This window comes from Oncorhynchus gorbuscha, linkage group LG03, assembly GCF_021184085.1.
Source record: "Oncorhynchus gorbuscha isolate QuinsamMale2020 ecotype Even-year linkage group LG03, OgorEven_v1.0, whole genome shotgun sequence".
NCBI classification, from domain to species: domain Eukaryota; kingdom Metazoa; phylum Chordata; class Actinopteri; order Salmoniformes; family Salmonidae; genus Oncorhynchus; species Oncorhynchus gorbuscha.
The window spans coordinates 64024277-64039074 of NC_060175.1; the positions used below are offsets into that span (position 1 = coordinate 64024277).

At 42.3% G+C, this 14798-nt stretch overlaps 2 protein-coding genes across 5 annotated transcripts; one reads left to right on the forward strand and one right to left on the reverse strand.

Moving 5' to 3' along the window:
- Nucleotides 1-11: 11 nt before the first annotated feature.
- Nucleotides 12-14281, reverse strand: fbxw12 (F-box and WD repeat domain containing 12). 3 transcript variants are annotated; one of them, XM_046343253.1, is made up of 11 exons: nucleotides 14091-14281; nucleotides 13810-13847; nucleotides 12161-12330; nucleotides 11938-12062; nucleotides 11518-11724; nucleotides 11263-11427; nucleotides 10922-11147; nucleotides 10570-10751; nucleotides 10147-10277; nucleotides 9897-10026; nucleotides 12-5170 (listed from the first exon to the last, which is right to left on the reverse strand). In XM_046343253.1, the coding sequence occupies exons 1-10, from the start codon at nucleotides 14184-14186 to the stop codon at nucleotides 9927-9929; spliced, it is 1440 nt and encodes a 479-aa protein (XP_046199209.1). In that variant the 5' UTR covers nucleotides 14187-14281; the 3' UTR covers nucleotides 12-5170; nucleotides 9897-9926. The 3 variants fall into 3 exon arrangements, with proteins under 3 accessions (XP_046199209.1, XP_046199207.1, XP_046199210.1); XM_046343251.1 differs by lacking the exon at nucleotides 12-5170 and having other exon boundaries at nucleotides 9471-10026; XM_046343254.1 differs by lacking the exons at nucleotides 12-5170; nucleotides 13810-13847; nucleotides 14091-14281 and adding an exon at nucleotides 13258-13335 and having other exon boundaries at nucleotides 9471-10026.
- Nucleotides 2793-9462, forward strand: ptpdc1b (protein tyrosine phosphatase domain containing 1b). Of its 2 annotated transcripts, XM_046343249.1 has the most exons (10): nucleotides 2793-3165; nucleotides 3637-3733; nucleotides 4382-4547; nucleotides 4641-4721; nucleotides 4825-4946; nucleotides 5046-5183; nucleotides 5282-6315; nucleotides 6600-6794; nucleotides 8937-9047; nucleotides 9147-9462. In XM_046343249.1, exons 2-10 carry the CDS (start codon nucleotides 3724-3726, stop codon nucleotides 9279-9281), a joined length of 1992 nt encoding a protein of 663 aa, XP_046199205.1. In that variant the 5' UTR covers nucleotides 2793-3165; nucleotides 3637-3723; the 3' UTR covers nucleotides 9282-9462. The 2 variants fall into 2 exon arrangements, with proteins under 2 accessions (XP_046199205.1, XP_046199206.1); XM_046343250.1 differs by having other exon boundaries at nucleotides 2793-3733.
- Nucleotides 14282-14798: the final 517 nt, after the last annotated feature.

The window sequence follows — 14798 nt, forward strand, 5'->3', positions numbered from 1 at the left end:
CTTAATGACCAAGGTGAGGATTCATTATATTATACCGCGCTGGAATCTTTGCCCATCACTGCCATTTGTAGCCAGGTGATGGAGCCATCAGGTCAACATTTTCTCCTCTACATGCAACAAGTGTAAACCTTGTCTATGGCAAATATCCCCTCTCCTAGGGTATCGGAGGGTAGAATGGAGCTACTACCATTTTGTTTTAAGTAAGTACAGCCTTGTTCACACTGCAGGCCTTAATGCTCATCAGTTTTGTTTTTCAAATCTGTTTTGGACTACTGACTGTCCAAACAGCAAGTTGCAAGTGACCAAATCATATTTCTGTGTTCAGATAGCAGTCATTTGCTGACATGGCTACGCTAGTTGTAACGACAGGTGTGTGCGCAGTGTTGTAGGCTGATTGGTGGTGGCGAAGGAGACAACAATGCCTGACGTTTTCCAGTTGCATAGAATTTTCTAAATCATAGTGTAAGAACACTTTTAAAGGATAAGATGATCCCAATGTCCAAATAAATCCTGTTTGGCTAGCCACAGCAGTCAACTAGTGAGCTACGTAGCTGTTTTAGCTTTTCTAGCACATTCACTCATTTGTTTGCAAACAAATAACAAGCTAGTTAGCTACCACAGGTTATTGTAAAACTGTGAACCGTGTAGCTAGCAAGATACACCAAATAACAGTCTAAAAACCACTTGAGGGCAAATAAATCAGATTTGACCCTTCAGACAAGTCACATGACCAGGAATCTGATTTCAAACCACCTACGAAGGTGGTTTGAAATGTGGCTTGAAATATCAGAGTCCATGTGATTTTTAGCTGTTCAGACTGCAGGAAAAAGAACAGATTCAAATCGGATATACAAATAAATAGGATAAGTCACTTCAAACTGCCAATGTGAACATGGCTTTTCGTAGTCTTCTCTGAGCCAGACTGGACCATAGGAAAGGATCCTGTTTATGTAACGCTAGGCAGCTTGATGTACAAGTTTACCACCTGGACATGGCGCTAGTGTGTCGCAGGGCCTTAATGGGGCATCATTTTGATAATCTTTGGTATGACTCAACCGGGGATTGATTCCCCATCCATCTAAGGGTGGACACTAACCATGAGGTGACTAAACTGGTATTACCATTTTGTTTACCTATCAAAACAGGTCTATATGAAGTGTCTAGCGGTGGGGACTATAAGTTGTTTATAGATGTTAATTTAGTTAGTGTCTATCCCTGGGCAGCTGTGATCTCACTCAATCAGGCCAGGGTAATCTTCTCAACAGCATTCTCTCACCCAGAGGTCATGTATCACCCTCTTTATGTAAGACTGTAAGACTCCTACACAATTAGATATCTGTACAAAAGAGTGTACAACTAAGCAGAAAAGTAGTGGTATTTGGTCACACTTTAAATGAGGTGATGTGTAATGGCACAGACCTGCACAATGGTGCATTGTGTCCCCAGAGGATCCAACAAGACTGAAATACTAAGCTTAGATATTAACTTAGATCCTTCTCATCAATTGAGCCCCCTGATCCTGTCACACATTCATGAATCATCTGTTGTGAAAGCCATTTGGCAACACGTTCTACCATACCAGAAGGTTCTACTTTACCAGAGGGACCTCAAGGAAACCTGAGGTAACACTTTCTCTTCCAATTAAGGAGACCCAATTACCATTAATTGTGGAGTCGTTAAAGAGTGGCCAAAGATAAATCAGCGTCATATCTTTTACTTCTTTCCTTCTTAGTGGATGTATACATAATCAGCTTTCACGTACCTCAGGTAATCCAATCAGGAGCTAACTTGACAGTGCTTCCTATGTCATTCAGGCTACTCTGCAGTATCTGAGACTGGATGTCACAGTTAATGATAGCTGCTTCAGTTAGGTTGTTATTCAGATCAACAAACAAACAAATGTATTGTAACTTGAACATATATATATATATATACAGTACAGCATAGCACCCTGAATGATTCCATGAGATTACAATTAATATTTTGGTATTGTAGTGGGGAGCATTTTACATACAACCTTTTCCATATAGTGGACAAGAGCAAAAAGAGACAGAACAATGGTCAATCAGTACTTTTATATCATGTGACCTGTTTGTATTTGAAATCAGTTGTTGATCAACCACAGACCAAATCAGAAGTAATACAACTATGATAGCCAATCAGATCAAACCAGCTAACATTCCTAGGAAGGGGGTCACACCTTAGCGTGATGGCCTGAGAGGGAAATCTGAGTACAATACAGGTTTACTCTGAACAGAATACAGATGGCCACAGACATACAGCATATTAAACCTTACATATCCATATAGATGACATCCAAGTTCTCAGAATAACACTATTGCACCCATGTTTGGTATCTAACACACATTGCAGTAGTCAGTCCTCTGGATACTGTAAGGCAGAGAGGGATTTTGTCCTCTCAATGGGGAAAGGGATGACTGGCCCCTATAAAATAATTATTTGTATTGTTTGGGGAATTTATCCATTTGGACCGAGGTGAAATTGAATGTATTGATTTCTGATCACATGATATCCCTAGCTGATTGATCCGGAGCCAGTAATGAAATTTCAAACAAATAGTATCTCGTTGTGGTTATCAACTGAAGGGAGTTCAAACAGATGGTCAGAGATGATCAGTAATTTTTGCTCTACTGTGAGGTGAAGTGGCCACGGGGGCCTTTGCCTCTTGAGCCTACTTTCTACAGCAATGAGATTAGTGGGTTAATCCGGAGGGAGGAGTCAGGAATGGATCTAGGTGCAGTGCATGTCTAATGAATAAGGAGTGAGAAGGAGCATCCAATGAGGTGTGTTACCATTCAGAGCCATGCTACAGATGAACCTACACCTCTGATGGTCCTCCTTTCTCTGACACCTCACAGTGGAGGCCAGGCCAGGGTTCTGTATTCCTATGGCTGAAGCAAAATGCCTGTTCCTGGTGAACATAAAGGATGAAGTGGATGATGTTGTTGCCACACCCCTAATTTACAAAAATAATCTGGACTGAATTAACTGAAGACCCGAGGTGGTGCAGGACTACCAAAACTGAGAAAGAAAGCATTTGAGGACATTGCTGTGTCAAGTGGTCCAAAGTGGGAAAGTGGAGTAGTTTTATGTTGATGTCTGAAGATGCTGACGATCACTAGCTCCACAATCTTTCTGCTTCAGGTAAACGTGCTGAGGATACCTTATTGGGAGGTTGCTGTGTTCCAATTCCTAAATGGATTATTACATTATGGATTTTAATGGTTGATGTCACCTAGGTCATCATGGATTTTCATCTTTGACAGCTGACACTGCTCTCTGGTTATGTTTGTACACTGTAAAAACACACACACATGTTTTTACAGTAAGTTACTGGCAGACAGTTCTGTAAATTACTGTAAAAAAAAGTACAGTATGTTACCGTAAATTACAAATAAACCTTGGTTTAAAAGTACATTACTGTAAAGAAGTGCTTTCTTTGGAATTTACAGTAACATACTGTACTTGTTTTTACAGTAACTTACAGGTAGGTAACTGCTTCCAGTATGTTTTTTACAATGTAGCCTCGTACACTGATCAATATAAGGACCTACCACACTATTATGAAATGTAAATGAGGTTTTATCTTAGACTAACGTGAGTGTGTGTCCCAAGGCACTGCCATGGCAGTGGAGGTCTGCTTGAGTATTCAGTCACACAACACTCCACCCTCAGACAAGCAGTGGAGTCCCCTACCCCCTCATGGAGTCAGGTATTAATATACTACATCATTACTCACATTTCTAACATAAAGGATCATATAGTACCGTTAACTAATATGATTTATCAATCTATTTGAAGAAAGGTTCAACAGGGTGTTGCGTTGCTATTTTTATTGTAATACTGTTAAGCCTGGTGGTGTGTGCCAGATGACAGATTAGCTTGCTGCTGAACACCTCAAAGTTAAGCTTGACACTACTTCTTTACAATGTGAACAGCTCAGTTAAACTTAACACTACTTCTTTACATTAGGAACATCTCATAGTTAAGCTTGACACTACTTCTTTACATCAGGAACATCTCATAGTTAAGCTTGACACTACTTCTTTACATCAGGAACATCTCTTAGTTAAGCTTGACACCACTTCTTTACAATGTGCTAATCACAGATATTGTCACTCCAGTTTGTTTCTGTAAGAAGACACACTAGTGTACGCTTTATTACATTGATTGGGCTCCACTAGTCAAACTTACATGTATGGTAGTCCATTGAAGTATCAGTTCTTTCCAGACTGCAACATAAAATATAATTCTGAATGTAAACTGCTGAGGTCAGCTGGTTGAAATGACAGAGGACATTGTTTCACAACACCCCTCCTGTCTCCTTTTAAACCCTCCAACCCTCCATGCGTACCCCCAGTCAGGACACCCCAGTCGAAGTACACGTTGGTGGGGGAGGTGATACGTCACGTCATCCCTGGAGCCACACAATGCTCCATAGGGTGTGGAGGTCAGAACTGCAAGTATGAGAACCCTGACCGCTGGAGCAAGGACAAGCAAGCCATCAAAGGCCTTTACTCCTCCTGGTAGGAATCAGAAAGGCTCTATAAAAATGTGTATGTTGAATGTAAGTGGATTATACCCGTAAGTTTAATGCAGAAACATGTCTTTCCTTTCAGGGTCACGGAAAACCTACTTGCCATGGCCAGACCATCTACTGTATTAATAGAAAAGTACAACATTATTGACCAATTTAAAAGGTAACACTATATTTTATTTCAGGGTTTGCTGTCACCATAAGTCAATTCAATGCTCCTAGTATAGATCAAATAAATGAATTGATGTGTTATTAATTGTGTGTAGATGTGGCCTGAAGACAGTGATAAACCTGCAGAGACCTGGGGAACACGCCAGCTGTGGTCCCAATGGACTGGAATCAGAGAGTGGATTCTCCTACCAACCTGAGGTCTTCATGGAGAACAACAGTAAGTCTATGACCATTCCTCTACAATGAGAAAAACTGAAGGGGGCCAATGCAAATTTACTGTGTGAATGGTTGAATAATGACTGTCCTTATATTCCAGTATATTTCTACAACTTTGGTTGGAATGACTATGGGGTGGCCTCCCTCGCATCCATCCTGGACATGGTGAAGGTCATGTCCTTTGCGATGCAGGAGGGGAAGATGGCTGTCCACTGTCATGCTGGTCTGGGAAGAACAGGTATAGGACAAAAAAGTTGTATTATTAATCAATTGATTATGCTTTGTGGTCACATGACTGACCCTCTCGCTAATGGTTTTGCCACTGTCTTCCATCAGGTGTGTTGTTAGCGTGTTACCTGGTCTTCGCCACCAGGATGACCGCTGACCAGGCCATCGTGTTCGTACGTTCCAAACGACCTAACTCCATCCAGACCAGAGGTCAGCTGTATTGCGTGCGGGAGTTTGCCCAGTTCCTGGTCCCTGTCAGGAGTATTTTCCACTGCGCTGAGCCCAGGACTAACCCCATCACCCTGTCCCAGTTCCTGACCCGCCAGGGACACATGCTGCATGGCTATGAGCGCCGGGAGCTCAGGCACCTGCCCAAGATCATCCAGGTGATCTGCAAGCTGCTGCTGGACATCGCTGAGAACCGGCAGGTCATCGAGGAGGACATGCTGGACATCCATGACATGACGGCCGAGGAGGAGATTGAGTTTGAGCGCTATCGTGACTTTGGATTCACCAAGGGAAGCTTCGGGGGAGGCGGCCTCGGAGGGCAGCCCCGCTTACCGGGACCCCCAACCAAACCCCGGCATGCCAACGAACCGCCCCTGTTCTACCACCGCAAGAGCCTGAGCTACAGCGAGTCGGACCTGCGAAGGCTGGGCTCTGAGCTGAACCTGCCGACCCTACCTCTCTCCAACTCGCTGTCCGCTTGCAACATGTCTGTGGCCTGTTCTCCCTCCCTGAACTCCCTGCCTAGGACCCCGGCCACAGGCAGCCCCATGGGGCCCAGGCAAATAACCACCACCTACGGCACCCAAGATGGATCCCTCTGGGAGCAGAAGAGCCTCGCGGAGGGATCACCGCTCCTAAAGAAGACACAGAAAGCCTGCCAGCGCAGCGAGTCTGAGTGCAACCCCGAGAAGAAAGGGTATAGCAGCATGTTGTTTAGGTGGAAGGAGGAGCAGAGGGACAAGTTAGCGAACAATGGTGATGTGTCTCAGATAGAGGAGTCAGAGGTGCCCTTCATCACCATCCAGACAGAGTTGTCCAAGGAGGCCAGGCGGCTGCTGGTGGCCCAGGCCCTGGCTGTGGATCTGGAGCAGGATGGAGAGGAGGAGCACAGGGAGAGACTACAAGCTTGGCAGGTACGAACTTCATGTTCTACACTATTGTTATTAAAATGCTGTATCTACCTTTTGGAATACTGTACATACAATATTATATATTGAAATAGTCTAGTGAGACGGTAGTAATAGAGTAGCATAGCACAATTGACAAATCCTGTTTACCTGAACAGTATCTGACAACTTTGTTTGTACATAAAGGAAACTTTCCATTTTTAATACTGGAGTGGCATTAGATTGTTAGCTCCTCTACACCTGATGTGGGTTTTGGTGACACTGATTGTGTATTCTGTGCATTTTTGCAGTCAGAGTTGAACATGGGAGGGGCATGGGAGAGGCTGTGTACATTGGAGAAGGACCCGTTTGTGCTCTCTGGGCTGATGTGGACCTGGCTGGAGCAGCTGAAGGAGCCAGTCATCTCCATCAAGGATATACAGAATCTGGACCGTAACAACAGTGACCCTGCAAACCCAGAGGCTGTCTTCAAACCACTGGACCAGGTCAGCATCACTTACTGTAGGCCATTACATTTACAGTACCAGTCAAAAGTTTGGACACATACTCATTAAAGGGTTTTTCTTTATTTATCTTTTCTACATTGTAGAATAATAGTAAATACATCAAAACTATGAAATAATACATATTGAATCATGTAGTAACCAAAAAAATGTGTTAAACAAATCAAAATATATTTTAAATTTGAGATTAAAAAAAAAAAAAACCCTTTGCCTTGATGACAGCTTTGCACACTTTTGGCATTCTCTCAACCAGCTTCATGAGGTAGTCACCTGGAATGCATTTCAATTAACATGTGTGCCTTGTTAAAAGTTAATTTGTGGAATTTCTGGAATTTCTTTCCTTCCTAATGCATTTATGCCAATCAGTTGTGTTGTGACAAGGTAGGAGTGGTATATAGAAGATAGCCCTATTTGATTAAAGACCAAGTCCATATTATGGCAAGAACAGCTCAAATAAGGAAAGAGAAATGACAGTCCATCATTACTTTAAGACATAAAGGTCAGTCAATACGGAACATTTCAAAAACTTTGAATGTTTCTTCAAGTGCTGTCGCAAAAACCATCAAGCTCTATGATGAAACTGGCTCTCATGAGGACCACCACAGGAAAGGAAGACCCAGAGTTATCTTTGCTGCAGAGGATACGTTCATTAGAGTTAACTGCACCTGAGATTGCAGCCCAAATAAATGCTACAGAGTTCAAGTAACAGATACATCTCAACATCAACTGTTCAGAGTAGACTGTGTGAATCAGGCCTTCATGGTCGAATTGCTGCAAAGAAACCACTACTAAAGGACACCAATTAGAAGAAGAGACTTGCTTAGGCCAAGAAACACGAGCAATGGACATTTGACCAGTGGGAATCTGTCCTTTGTTCTGAGGAGTCCAAATTTGAGATTTTTGGTTCCAACCGCTGTGTCTTTGTGAGATGCACAGTAGGTGAACGGATGATCTCTGCATGTGTGGTTCCCACCCTGAAGCATGGAGGAGGTGTGATAGTGTGGGGATGCTTTGCTGGTGACACTGTCAATTATTTATTTAGAATTCAGGGCACAGTTAACCAGCATGGCTACCACAGCATTCTGCAGCGATACGCCATCCCATCTGGTTTGCGCTTTGTGGGACAATCATTTGTTTTTCAACAGGACAATGACCCAAAACACCTCCAGGCTGTATAAGGGCTATTTGACCAAGGAGGAGAGTGATGGAGTGCTGCATCAGAAGACCTGGACTCCACAGTCATACGACCTCAACCCAATTGAGATGGTATGGGAAGTGTTGGACCGCAGAGTGAAGGAAAAGCAGCCAACAAGTGCTCAGCATATGTGGGAACTCCTTCAAGACTCTTGGAAAAGCATTCCTCATGACGCTGGTTGAGAGAATGCCAAGAGTGTGCAAAGCTGTCATCAAGGCAAAGGGAGGCTACTTTGAAGAATCTAAAATATGAACTATTTTCATTTGTTTAACACTTTTTTGGTTACTACATGATTTCATACGGGTTATTTCATAGTTTGATGTCTTCACTATTATTATACAGTACATTGTAGAAAGTAGTACAAATAAAGAAAAAACCCTAGAATGAGTAGGGGTGTCCAAACTTTGACTGGCACTGTACATTTGTCATTTAGCAGACACTTATCTAGTGACTTACAGTAGAGTTCATACATTTTCATATTTGTTCGTAATGGTCCCCCGTGAGAATCGAACCCACAACCCTGGTGTTGCAAGTGCCATGCTCTACCAACTGAGCCACACCAGGGCTTCTCACTCTGGACCCAATCATACTGTACATGACAGATTTACTACAGAAAACTTGGAATAGCGCCATACTGTATGAAATTAATTTCTACTGACGACTTCTGTTCAGTTAACCAACTCATTTGGGGTGGCAGTAGCCTAGAGGTTAGAGAGGCCGACCAGCAGCTGGAAGGTTGCTGGTACAAGCCTTGGGCCAGGCAACACAAAATGGGAATGGAACTGGCAGCCAAAAGGCACTTAATGCACACAGTTGCTCTTCATCCATGGATGTGTGTATCTGGGTGTGTTGTGAAAGGCAGAAGACACATTTTAGTTCTAACCAATGGACAATTAAAGTTGTATTCTATTCAACCACATCCCCTCCAGGCTCCCAGGGAGATGTTAGTGTGCATTCTGGACTGTATGGCTCATGTTCTCACAATTCCAGAGGAGGTGGAGGCTGCTTTCCTGGAGCGCACCATCAAGGCTTTCACAAAGGTAGAACACTAGATGATGTAGGGTTCTCCTTTTTAACCGCGGCAGTTATTAAAAAAATAAATATTCAATGGGTATCTCAACCGGTCTGACTCTCCACAGATGGGAAAAGGCTCAGCGGTGTATCCGGACATGACAGAGATCCTTAGGCTGGTCCTACACGACATGAGGTTTATAGCCATAGCGGAGGATGAGGTACTAGATATGGCGCCCATTCCTACTGTACTGATCCCATAAACCTTCTGTATTCTGTTCCAGACCATTCCTTGCTATACTAAAACATATTTTGTGCCTTCCTGCGCAGTTTGGATAGTATGTCACATACAATATTTTGTCATTAAGTATTGTAAGTAAGTGTATTGTATATGAAATATGAAATATCACTTTCCAATGTTTACCTCTGTATTGTACAGTTAAAATGCAGACCCAAGAAAATGCAGTTTATTTGAGAGTTAAAAATAAATTGTCAGTTTGGTTTTGATAAGAAGATCAAGGGGCAGTATTTGTTACAGTATATGCCCTAAAGATTTAGGTTATATTGAAGATCCAACACAGGGATTTAAATACCTAAGCTCCACATAAAGCCAGCTAAGTGATTATAACCATTCATTCCTGTACAGAAATGTGTTATTGCACAAAAATAAAGTATCATGGCACGGCAAACTGCAATGTTTTTCCCCTTCATTACTTGCATGTTTTGCATAACATATAAACACATCTGCGATAACTCTTGATTACAATGTATATTCCATAAGCAGAGGGTTTGTAAAGGCAAGGCACAACATCAGTGATTAAACTACTCAGAAACATGCACAATTAATTGTTAGTGACTGATGCTAACTACTGTAGTACCTGCGAAGTCCTCCTAGAGGACAGTGTTGCTCAGGAGTTGAAAGAGTAGGCCTTCAGGACATCCTTCCCATCCACTGCTTCCACTGAAGCCACAATGGTTGAGTAGTCACAAACCACATAACTGAACCCTCTGACAACACAAGACATGAAATGTACATCAGTTCATTACTACATCATAACAATCCAACTTTAAATACAGAGACAGAATGTACCATTTGTTTCCTTGACAGACAGAAATGTCTTTCTGTACCTGGACATGGAGTGAGAGCCTCCCAATAAGTGGTATCGACTTTCCAGTGTGAGCCCTTTGTCTCTGTCAGTTTTCCACGTCAGCACTCTTAAGGACAGGTCCCGAGAAGCAGTGACTACACGGAAACTATCCTGAGAGAAAAGCCTCACTTTTAGGATACATTTCATGGACAGCCTTCCCCCGAGCACCATATAACCATAAACGTCAATTCCCACACACTCTTACCACAAGGTCTATATCCCAAGGGATATTCTGCTAGGTAAGAGCCAAACTATTTAAAAAATAAATCAAGGGGAATATATTATCTAGAACACTGCAGTTTTCCCCATACTATGTATAGCGCTTTGAACTCCAATATATAAATTCCAATGCGTAATTACTATTATCAGTAGTCCATACGCACAATAAGAGTGAAAAGCATACCACACAAATAGAGCAGATAGGTTCAGTATGGTCCTTGAAGCTACAGATGAGTTCTCCTTTCACAGTGTAGACCTTCAGCTCTCTGTGAGCAGCTACAACCAGAGTGCTGCTTCCCTTGCCTTCCAGAAGGATGTCCGAAGTCCTGCCCTCAAATACCAACTCAAATTTCTCCATCTGCTCAACTGAAATAGTAGAACATCTGTGAAAGTTAGGCCAAAGCTCCATTTCTAGCATAACCACAAAAATGAGTACAAATGGCACAAAATGGCACATGGGGACAAGCTTGCTAACGTAACAGGTAATGATAATCTAAATAGATGAAGATATTAAACGTCTCAACTTGACACTTTACCCTGGATCTTTGTCTTGAATCTGGTCTTTTTTATGATGACGTCGAACACAGAGAGGACCTTGTTGTGATGCGAGTTTGAGTGCGAGTTTTCCTTGCAGTGGACCGTGGCCAGTCTGGCTGGCTGTGAGGGCAGGAAGGCAGCAGCACTACAGCCTGAGACAGGCAGACACTGGCACAGAGGATCCTCCTCCTCAGAGGGACACGTCACACTCTGACTGGACAACACCTGCCATTCAAACAACACAATACACATTTGAACAACGATGAAACATTACTACTTTTCAGGACTTCTGGGATCCACAATAATTATTATAGACAAACATGTCAATTGTTACAATTACCTTTGGACTCATATCCATATTCCCTGTAGTTCCAGCTAGGATCCATTTCTTGTCTGGCGATGCCAGGAGTAGGTTTACTTTGAATGTGTCACACACCACCAGAGTGGACAGCTTTGACAGTGAGGGGCTAGTCAGAGTATGGACAGAGCCTTGACTGGTCCCCACCTGGTGAAAAGGACATTTTTTATGTATTATGCGTAAGTCAGATATTGATCTGGCAACCAACCAGACATGGTTGGCTGTTTGGGTACTCACTGAGAGAAAAGAGCTGCCTTCCATACTGTAGGGCAGTAAGGTGCACTGTGGGGATGCTGAGGAGTAGAAGGACATCTCCTGTCCACTCTGACCATCCCAGGCTTTGAGCAGCCCTGTGGAATCTGACGTGATGACCCCACCATGCCCACCGTCAGCTACCATCCCAGTCAGAGGACTCTGAACAGGGCTGCACCACAGCTGTACCCCCTGGTTAAAAGGGGAAAAGGAAACACCATTTCCTAAGTGCTAACTGCAAATCCTTCTTTGTGTAGACCAGTAGACCATATAATATGGCTACTGAAGTGCGGGTGCTCCACCTTGGTGGTGGGTAGGATGAGTAACCTACATACAATGTAAAGCGCTCTGAAGCCTGGTAAATAAAGCATCATAATAAGTATAAAAGGGTAGTATTGTTTTCACCTGCTGGACATCCCAGGCACGGACTGTACCATCTGAGGATGAACTGCAGACAGTAGGGGTGGAGCTCCAGAAGTCAGGGAGCTGGGGAGAGTTCCCTGACAGGTACACACACCCAACCACCCTGCCTGGAAGATATAGATGTTGTAGACCATACAGCTATCTAAATACTGTTTCCATAGACAGTTCCATCCTTTCTAAAGAAAGAAAGAGGCTGTATGCTCACCTGTGTGTCCCCTCAAGCTTTTACAGGTGTAGTCCCCTCCGGACCTGCCCTTGGTCATCTTCAGCTCCAGGTGAGAGCGACGCAGGAAGTAGCTCTTCCAAGCCTGCTTCCCATGTTCAGAGCCCAGCACCGCAATGTTACAGAAACCCCAACGCTGCAGACACATTTCTCTGCGGGATAGATTACTAGGCATTAATATACAGTTATTATTATTATTATTATTATTTATATACATGTTATATAGAATATACAGTGCCTTTGGAAAGTATTCAGAGCCCTTGACTTTTTGTTTCGTAACAGCCTTAGTCTAAAATGGATCAAATAAAATCTACAATCTACTAACAATACCCCATAATGACAAAGTAAAAACGTATTAGAATAATAAAAAAACTGAAATACATTATTTACATAAGTATTCAGACCCTTAGCTATGAGACTTGAAATTGAGCTCAGGTGCATCCTGTTTCTATTGATCATCCTTGAGATGTTTCTACAACCTGTGGTAAATTCAATTGATTGGACATGATTTGGAAAGGCATACACCTGTCTATATAACACAGTTAACAGTGCATCTCAGAGCAAGAACGAAGCCATGAGGTCGAAGGAATTGTCCGTAGACCTCCGAGATAGGATTGTGATGAGGCACAGATCTGGGGAAGGGTACCAAAACATTTCTGCAGCATTGAAGGTTCCCAAGAACACAATGGCCTCCATCATTCTTAAATGGGTGGCCTTTATGGTAGAGTGCCAGACAAAAGCAATTCCTCACTAAAAAGGCACATGACAGCACGCTTGGAGTTTGCCAGAAGTCACCTAAAGACTCTCAGACCATGAGAAACAAGATTCTCTGGTCTGATGAAACCAAGATTAAACTTTTTGGCCTGAATGCCAAGCATCACATCTAGAGGAAACCTGGCACCATCCCTACAGTGAAGCATGGTGGTGACAGCATCATGCTGTGTGGATGTTTTTTAGCAGCAGGGACTGTGAGACTAGTCAGGATTGAGGCACAGATTAATGGAGAAAAGTACAGAGAGACCCTTGATTGAAAACCTGTTACATCGCATTCCGGACCTCAGACTGGGGCAAATGTTCACCTTCCAACAGGAAAACGAGCTGTTGGAAGCACACCGCCAAGTCAATGCAGGAGTGGCTTCGATACACATCTCTGAATGTCCTTGAGTGGTACAGCCAGAGCCTGGAATTGAACCCAATCGAGAGACACTTATGTAAATGTGATATTCCCGTTATAATAATAAAAAAACATTTGAAAACATTTCTAATAACCTGTTTTTGCTTTGTCATTATGGGATATTGTGTTTATATTGACGGGGAAAAAACTATTTAATTAATTTTAAAATACGGCTGTAACCTAACAAAATGTGTAAAAGGTAAAGGGGTATTTTTACTTTGAATACTTTCCCGAAAGCACTGTACTTCAAATATGATGCAGCTGACCACATTGTCAAAAACATGCCAAGAGACAATGATGAATAATCTATGCAAATGTATAGTGAATAAAGGATGCAAATGCCCACCCACACTCTCGCCCTCACCCATATCTAAACCAACCTCATACCCACCCAGTATATTATTCATTCTGACATGGGTAAGTAAAACTGATCAGTGGGTAAAACCCTCAAACTCACCGCCACAACCAAGGTGTTTCTGCTGCTTCTTGCCATTCCTAGATAAAAAGCCACAAGGTATCGGGTTGTTAATATAGGCTGTCACACCAGTCCAGTTATTAAAATAAATCTATCAACATATATATTGCAAACTAATAATAACATGTTTCAAAGTAAAGCAACCGCTTGACAAAATAACAATATGTGGAACACTATAACAGAAAATAGAGAATATATTCAGAACTGTTTAACATAACCAGATTTTATACCTCTACTTCCGCAAGTTTTTGTGACTCTCTTACCTTACAGACACTTGATGCTCGAATTAAGTCATCTTCTTTAAAAAAAGAGAAAATGTGAATTAGGCAATCATTAGTTAGGTAAGGATGATAATCCATTTCGACGTTTTACAGCTATCCTGTATTGCTGGCTGTGAGGTAAGACTATCAGCGAAATAAAAATATTTTGTCCGCAATTTCTACATAGGCTACGGGGAGGCTGAAAGGACTAAATTCATTTCCGTTCTTTTTATTTTTTCAATACTACCAATACTTATTTGTCTGCAGATGGCGCTATTATAAAGCGTACAAACATCTCCAAAGCAGTAATGCAGAGGAGACACACTGGACACTTGATGAACTAGCTTTCACAGCTAAGCAAATCGTGTAGAAATGTTGTGCCAACATACTATATATAAAGGTGGCCATTTGTTGGCATTGTTTAATGCCCAGTAGGTTATGTGAACAATTTATCAAGTGAGTGCAATGAAATGTGATGCTTGCAATTCAATTTGAGTTTTAGCACGGCAGTTCGAGTTACATGCGTGCATCGAGTACAATATATTGCCTAGGCCTAGATTCGTTTTAAACCCATAAAATGCATGTTTGAAGTAGGTATATAAAGGAAACAAAACATATACGAAATAGACAGAAAATGTCAAATAGTTTTTTTAGTTACATATTTGAAAGTATTATTCAATGATAATCATACGACTTCAGTGAAAGTCATTA

What these genes read in the sequence shown, in the direction of transcription:
- ptpdc1b (XM_046343250.1), top strand. An exon ending in TGCTGGTCTGGGAAGAACAG is followed by an intron (nt 5,184 to 5,281) that starts GTATAGGACAAA and finishes GTCTTCCATCAG; the next exon opens with GTGTGTTGTTAGCGTGTTAC. An exon ending in CCATCAAGGCTTTCACAAAG is followed by an intron (nt 9,048 to 9,146) that starts GTAGAACACTAG and finishes GACTCTCCACAG; the next exon opens with ATGGGAAAAGGCTCAGCGGT.
- fbxw12 (XM_046343253.1), bottom strand. Translation starts at nt 14,186, where the DNA reads ATGGATTATCATCCTTACCTAACTAATGATTGCCTAATTCACATTTTC. An exon ending in GTGCCTGGGATGTCCAGCAG is followed by an intron (nt 11,725 to 11,937) that starts GTGAAAACAATA and finishes CCTTTTAACCAG; the next exon opens with GGGGTACAGCTGTGGTGCAG. An exon ending in CTATCTGCTCTATTTGTGTG is followed by an intron (nt 10,278 to 10,569) that starts GTATGCTTTTCA and finishes CTTTTCTCTCAG; the next exon opens with GATAGTTTCCGTGTAGTCAC.